At 43.0% G+C, this 7,752-nt stretch overlaps 1 protein-coding gene across 1 annotated transcript in view; it reads right to left on the bottom strand.

Moving 5' to 3' along the window:
• Positions 1-34: 34 nt before the first annotated feature.
• COL4A1 (collagen type IV alpha 1) overlaps positions 35-7,752 on the bottom strand; it is an 81,045-nt gene continuing 73,327 nt past the window's right edge. Inside the window, exons 50-53 of the mRNA XM_006770707.1 lie at positions 7,263-7,440; positions 4,387-4,501; positions 3,022-3,194; positions 35-1,115 (exon numbers count right to left, since the gene is read on the bottom strand). Of these exons, the coding sequence (XP_006770770.1) occupies positions 1,034-1,115; positions 3,022-3,194; positions 4,387-4,501; positions 7,263-7,440 (548 nt within the window). The 3' untranslated portion in view covers positions 35-1,033. The remainder of the gene's footprint in view (positions 1,116-3,021; positions 3,195-4,386; positions 4,502-7,262; positions 7,441-7,752) is intronic.

Genomic DNA, 7,752 nt, shown 5'->3' with positions numbered 1-7,752 from the left:
TTGTAAGGTTGTTGCTTTTGAAGTCAAGTCATTCAGTTTGTGATTAGTTTTTCAACCCTGAATATATTTAATACAGAATAAAAACAATAAGCTCAAAGTACATATTTCACCATAATAGACACCATATCCATGAACCTGGGTTTGGTTTTGGCAATACACATTTTTTTTTTTTTTTTGGTTTGGAGGTGAACAATAAAAATTGGTGTTTCACATTCAATACCCTTGTGTTTAAAAATCTATGTTAAAGGACAACACAGTCTTTTAAAGGAAGAATCTATGTAATAAGCTTTATTTTAACAGTGGAACTGAAACTAAAAACTTGACCTGCCTAACTGCTGACATCTATATAAATTACTAAAATATATATATATATATTTCATTTCTGCCTACTTTTGGACCATCTTTATTCCACAGGATATTGGTGATTTCTGCAAAAGCAGCTGCGTAGTACCACACATAGCAGAAAGACCTAAATTTATATTTGGGGATCAAAACATGTGGCCGCTGAGCCCATAATTCCATTTGGAGGTTTGAAACACCGTTTTCACGTGACTATTCTTTGTACAGACCAAGGGACTTGAATTTTGAAACAGTTAGACAGTGACATAAACAAACATTTCATCCGGGGGTGAAAAATGACTCTATTATCATACAAGAATGAAAACGGGTGTTCACACAGTATGGAAGGCCCCGCACACCTCCTAGCACCCTTTGGTTTTCTGATGGAGTTCTCATTTCACACATCAGTGCACCGGATTGTAGAACAGACTTATATTTTTATTTCGTCAAAAGTGCCATTTGGCATGTCACTATGGACAGCTTATCGATGTCTCTGTTTCTCCTTCAGCAAGTAGAGGCCAATGAAGCAGGGTGTGTTAGTTACGCGGATTCCTATAAGGCACTTTACGGTTTTCATACTGGACAGTGAGGTACACAGGATATATTTCTAGGGTTCGTTGCTGTTAAAAAAAAGAGGAAGGGGAAGAGGAGGGAGTAGCACCATGTTGTGACGTTAGCTGAGAGCTGGGCTTCATTATGTTCTTCTCATACAGACTTGGCAGCGGCTGACGTGCGTGCGCAGCTCCCCGGCCTTCAAGGTGGACGGCGTGGGCTTCCTACGATACAAAAAACAGCCAGCTGTCACTTCACTGCTTGTCAAAACCTCAAGCAAGTTTGTCAGCCTTCCCCCCTGCCCGGAGATCTCCAAGGGGTCAGATGAGGATGGGTTCCGGCCCCATGACCAACAGCCACCATTATTCAGCCTGACTCTGAGCGGGCACCTTGCTGGGGCATCACATGGCCTTCATAACTCACGAAGCCATGCAAGTTATCACCTGCATTCCCCATCCCTGGGCCCTGAGGTTAGTGACGTTCCCAGGAGCACATAGAGAGTGAAGGTACCCCACGTCTGCTTGGCTCCAACGCCTCAACCACCCCCTTCTCCTCCTCCCCCGCCCCCGCACCACCTGCCTCCTTGAACTATAGTTTAACTTTGTCTTTTCAACCTGATTATAAACTCCTCCAGGGAAGAAGACACTGTTCTTTTTCTGCAATACTTCACAAGTTCTCATCAAATATTTACGGAATGCTACAATGAGCAACAAATCTGGGAAAATTAACCAGCCTTTGAAATACTTTTATAACGTTTGAAGGATTTATATGCAGGTGGTCTGATTGATGGCCAAAGAAAAAGGAAGACATTTAGTGCCCCAAATGCTTCCTTGATCCTAAAAATCCTACCTTGTTCTGACTACTGGAAAGGGAGAGACTGAACTAAAATTGACAGATAAATTCTATTAAAACCGAAGGAATCATATAAGCAGAGTACTTTGCCCTAAAATTGAGGCTGCTTAATGTTAGTAACCTTTGGTGAAAATCCTAGTGCCCCCAAACTATTTTTAAGGTAATAATATTAAGATATCTCCTAATTTTGTTAAAAAAGCATTTTAGTTCATTGTACCAGGATATGGTTCAAAAAATACCCCCATTTTTGCCCATTTACCCTGTAACACAAAGCTCCAGGAGCTGACTGATACACGCATTAAGTGCCCATTTTGGTAGCTAATGGGCACATTCTATCTGTAAAGGTGGCATCAAGTTTCCAGTTGCCTAAAAAGTCTCGTGCAAGCTCCCAATTAGGAACCTGGTAATGTTTTGATGCTTAAAAAATTATGAGTGGCAAGTGTGTAGCTTCAACTTGTATGATCTAAACTACAAAGAGATGGGGTCATATCAGAGTTCCACAAAATTCTCTCCCAAAAGGCAAAGACAGGAGGGTTTATCTCCAGGGGTGAGAAGCATTTATTCTGGGAACGAATAGTAAGTATCTGCTCAGGCCCCATCAGCCTCCTACATCCACTCCAGCAGGGGCCGCAGCTAGAACTAAGCAACAGCTAGAGGCCCCCTCATGTGCTCCTGTCTACTGGGGACCAGGCAGGCCTCCAAACTAACTTCAACAAGGTCAGCAGCCTCCTGGGATAGTCATTTGAAAGGTGAAATTTTGGCAATGGTAAAGGAAGGAAAAGAAGGCCTTCCCTTTCCATTTCAGTTACATTTGTACAGAAATTTATTTTTATTTGCATGTGTCTAAAAAACAAAGTTATGTTAAGCCACTCAGAACTACCTAACACATTAAATTCAGCCTTGTAAATGCAATGAAATGACTGAGTGTTAAAGATACGATATTTTTCAATGCTCTTTGAAGATTTTAATTGCTTTAATTACATTTTAGTGTGTTCACCTAGAAAAATGAAAAATGACCTTTGTTCTTTCACGGTTCTTCAGTCAATGAGAGAATTAAGCCCATCGCCTATGCGCGCTGGCTTTGAAAATTGTCTCGGCTCTCTGCCCATGTAGAACAGAATCAGATTTTTTGCTACTGCAACGTGGACGAGCACTCCTAATTACTGTTTCATAACGATCTTTGAGACTTTGTGCTGGAAGGTATATGGATCAGGGATGATTAAAAATAAAGACCACAACCGGGTGAGGGTGCTACAAGAGAAGGTCATTCCGACTTACTTGAACATCTCATTTCTCTCTATAGTGGCAAGCCAAAAGCTGTAAGCATTTGCATAGTAATTACAAGTCCCACGGCCGTGGCACTCGATGAAGGGCGCACTTCTAAACTCTTCCAGACAGGACCCGGGGGATGCGAGGGCTTGCCCAGAACCTTCGGCACCAGCGCTGGTGTGCTGCGGAACAGAGATCATGTGTCAGCAATTCCCACTCACCAACAGCAGAGGGCGTCACTGTCTCCAGGGAGGAGCCAGAGTGCTCCCTTCCAGGAAGCCAGCTCTCTGCCTCATGCAATCACCAGGGAACACACTCATGCCCACGCTGCTTACACACTGGGCACGGCATTACTCCTCACAGCACCAGAAACCAGCCAGCCACTCCTCCCAAAATAGGAGATGCCAGTCCAGCTTCATTAGAATTTAAAGAAATGCTTTTCTCACTATGTCTTATTTTTGTAACAGTGAAACCCCTTCCAACTGGGGAGATGCAACAAGAGCCAAAATGTGTAAATGATGCTATAACCAACTGATATGACATCAGATTTTCTAAATTAAATTATATCCTATATTTGCCAGATTAGATGCTATATACCCTTTGATAAGGTAAAGAAAAATCATCAATTTTTTTTTAAAGAGGAAATTGAACAAGAAGGAGAGAAACGAGTAACTACTATTATAACTGTTAAATTGCATTTTGGTCTAATGGCTCACAATGGTCATGTGGAAAGTATTTGTGCGGGGTCATTTACTGGGAGTTAGTCTAGTAGAACCTGATCGTACAAGTTCAGAGCCTTCATAGACTCAAGCAATACTTTAAATCGAGGCAATAAAATAAGAAACTACAATGAGACCTCAAAGAGGTACCATGTTTCCTGTTTTAATTGGTTTTTCAGGGGAAGGGAACATCCAGGGCATCTGGCATCTGGGGCAGCTGGGTGATAGGGGGGCAGTCTCACCCCACGTGAAGGGTGTGGACACTCATGCTCCCATATATAGTGCAGAGGAGGCAGCACACTATTAGCCAACATTCTGTCGCTCTCCTCCTGACTCGAGTTTCTGTCTTCAGGCTTGCATGCTTTAGTAAATGTGTACCTCCCTCCTCTTCTACCTGACTGTAGGAAATGGCAGCCTGTCTTCCCAGCTACCTAGTCCCAGAGCAGCCCCTCCCAAGGCAAGAGGAGGGCCTGGCTGGGCACTAGATGCACTGTGGTTCCCAGCAGAGCAGGCCAGACCCTGGGGATCAGATGGAAGATGGGCCTAAGCAGGAGGAGCCACAGAACTGAGAAGGTGGCAGCATCAGAGAGTAGAGGGGGGAGCGGTGTTAGTAGGGGGCTTCCCCGGGGAAATATGGAGTCTCCCAAATACTTACCATCACAAAGGAATAGCCAATCCAGAGTGAGGACCACCCGTTGGGGCACGGCGGGATCTGAATGGTCTGGCTGTGCACAGCCATCACCATGGCTGGCGCCTCACACACGGAACACCTGGAAGGGACCAGGACGAAGATACTCAGCACAGCTGAAGGGATGGCCCAGGATGAAGCCTTTATCTGTTCATGCCTTTTCCCATTATTTGCAGCCAATCTCTTCAGTAGATCTTTCTGATTCAATTACATGTTTATCAAATGGATAATGTGCCCATTGCTTGCACTCTCCTTGGTGTCATAAGCCTGTCTCTGTATTAAAATATTAAATTCAAAAATACACCCAACACATACGATTTAACTATCTGCTTTGCCAAAGGAGGAAAATGGGAAAGTCACGCTGTAACAGTGGCCATCTCCCAGAGGGGCAGGGCTATGATATCTTCTCTTTTCTCTTTTGTGTTTCCAGTTTTTCAACAACGAGCATGTATTTCAGCAAACACAGTTAACGCTTGGTGAAATCCAAGTGCTCCCAGCCATTGGTTTTAAGCTAGGAATCATCTGAGATGTAAGAAATGCATTTAGTGACTTAGAATAGCCAAGGCAAACCATGCAAACCATGCACCTGAGGCTGGGTGTCCATGTGAGCCTCCTTCAGGAGGCCTGTTCCAGACCCGGGGCCAACACACCAGCAACGAGACCCTGTCCTAGGCCAAGGCTGTCACCAGGACCCCTGAAGCTGGAGTCAGTCCCAAAGAACCCTCCCCAGGACCGACACCTCCTAGCCAGGCTGCCTCACACACCGCCGTCCAGGAATAAATTAAAACAACCCACACTGCTCTAACTCAGACCCCCTCAACGAAGGGAACCCTTTGATGATGAGATAATGTTTTGTTAAAAAAGAAAAGAAAAGAAACACCAGCAGGAAAATAATTATATTCAAGTCACAAAATGAACAGAGTGTTAGCAACGCTGATAAATGACTATAGATGGTGTTAATAATTACACCTAGTTATGCTGGAACATTTGCATGAAAATGGATGAGGAGTGGGAAGAGGACCTAAATTAGTCATTCGATTTTCCATGGACTTGGGGGATGGGGGGGCGGGTGCAATTTTCTATTTTCTTCACACAAATGCAGATGAATTAAAAGGCTCGGTTAGGCGACAGTTACTGAAATTGGCCTTATACATCTGCCACCATCTGCCTGCCAGACACAGAATCCAGAAATACAGCACAAAGGAAAGGCTTGCTCTGGGCTAGGGGGGCGCAAGGGGCTGTACGGGAGGTGGTCCTGACCCTGTCAGATGGCTGATTAGGAAACACAGAACCACAGTTAATGAGCTCCGTGGTCCCTTAAAATTCACAGTCTAATTCCCCATATAATTTGTGAAGAAACTGAGGTCACAGTTAGATGTGTCAAAGCCAGAACCAGAACTCAGTTCCTTTTGCTCTCAAACCAGTGGCCTTACTAATACAACAATGAAACAACCCATAGTTTTATGATGATTCCTGACTTTAGGAAGCCAGAAAGTTCTTAGAAGCCCTCAGAAGAAATATGTTAAATCCTGAGAAGTTACTGGGAACCTAAGTTAAGTAACCATGGAAACTGCTTCTGAAGAAGCCAGGAGAAATGGGCAGCATTATTTCCAAAAGGAAATGTGAGATATATATTTGAAGGAGTAGTGGGCTTAAAGGATGCAAGTTCCCTTCACGCTGAGTTCCTATGGGTCAGTTAACAGAAAGATGTAAAAAGCCTGAAATGTACAATACTGGCCATTTAAACGACTCATGCTTACAGAACCAGGGGTTTCTTACTGAAATCAGTGGGACCACAGAGAAAAGCAAATCTAAGTCACAGGCTTCTAAAGCCCTGTTTTGGGAATATTCCACATACATGTCAGAGCCTCGGTGCTCTCCACCAAATCAAGGTCAAATGTCAGTTTTATCAAAAGGTAAATAGAAAACAAAAATGAAAAGTCATTTTCTACCTGTTGTCCACGGGAAGCTAAACAAAAACACAAAGGCGGTTAGTATTCCTTCTCACACTCAGCACGGTTCTGTGCAAGAAAAGTCTTATCCCAGAACAGTCCACAGCCCCACACGGACACTTAGAAAGTACTGTCTGTGTTTTGAAAAAATGCATGATTTTCCCCATTTAAGACTCATTATATACGTTTTCTTCAAGCTGACAAGAAAAATCAAAGGAAGTTGTCTGGAGATATTTTAATGTAAGACAATAAAAAACCTATGATTTTCCTATTTATTAGGCATCTCCCAGCCTTTCTGGTTCCAGGATCCTACATGGAACAGTTCTCTTAATAAGACTGTGATCTCGCCCAGCCAGATCAGTGGTTGAGCATCGACCTATGAACCAGGAGATCACAGTTCAATTCCCAGGTTGTGGGTTGGATCCTCAGGAGGGGGCGTGCAGGAAGCAGCCAATCAATGATTCTCTCTCATCATTGATGTTTCTATTTCTCTCTCCCTTTCCCTTCCTCTCTGAAATCAATAAAAATATGTTTAAATGGTTATGATAAATATAATGTTATGTGTGTTTTACTATAATTAAAAATAATAAAATTATTCTGATAATGTCACAGGGGTATGAGCAATTCAGAAAAAAGAACATCTTAAAAGGCTCTTTACAGAGATCACTATTTAAAGGGGGGGGGTGTTAAAAACACTTTTCTAATGCTTGTTGAGGACTCCAGTGACATTGCTTTGGTCATGGGAGGAAAGACAACCAACTCATGAGTGAGTCACAAGAGGTATGAATTCTGTTCCAGAGCTGGGCATTTGAAAAAAAACAAAACAAAAAAAACCCTCTGTCTAGACTACAAGCCATTTTTTTTCTTCAATTATACATCTGCTCGACTCACCTGCTAATAAACGGTCTAATATTGTCCCCGGCGATGGGTGCCATGGACATTGGCATGGGCTCCGGGGTGGACAACCAGTAGGAATAATCATTTCGAGAGGCAAAGTTGCAGACATTGTTGATGTTGCAGAACAGGAAGGGCATGGTACTGAACTTTCGCAGGCAGCTTCCAGCAGTGCCTGGAGGCGCAGGGAGAGATGGCAGGTGAAGGATTTGCTTTCTAATTCACTGTCTACCTCTGTATCACATGGTTTTGAGCTGGCTAATAATGACATATGTATATTCAACCTAATCATTAAAATGGGAACAAAATTCTTTAAAAATTATAAATAGAAGGTAGTAAATATACCAAAGAGACTAATATGATTGTAAATGAATTCTAAAAGATATTTAACACGGGGTCCCTTGTACAATGAGTATGAACATAGTGGACACTGCCTTTAATGGCAGTTTTGCCAAAAATGCAGAGATGCTCTTTATATAGACCCTTG

This window comes from Myotis davidii, unplaced genomic scaffold (assembly GCF_000327345.1).
Source record: "Myotis davidii unplaced genomic scaffold, ASM32734v1 scaffold242, whole genome shotgun sequence".
Lineage (NCBI taxonomy): Eukaryota > Metazoa > Chordata > Mammalia > Chiroptera > Vespertilionidae > Myotis > Myotis davidii.
This window is presented reverse-complemented; position numbering and strand designations above follow the sequence as displayed.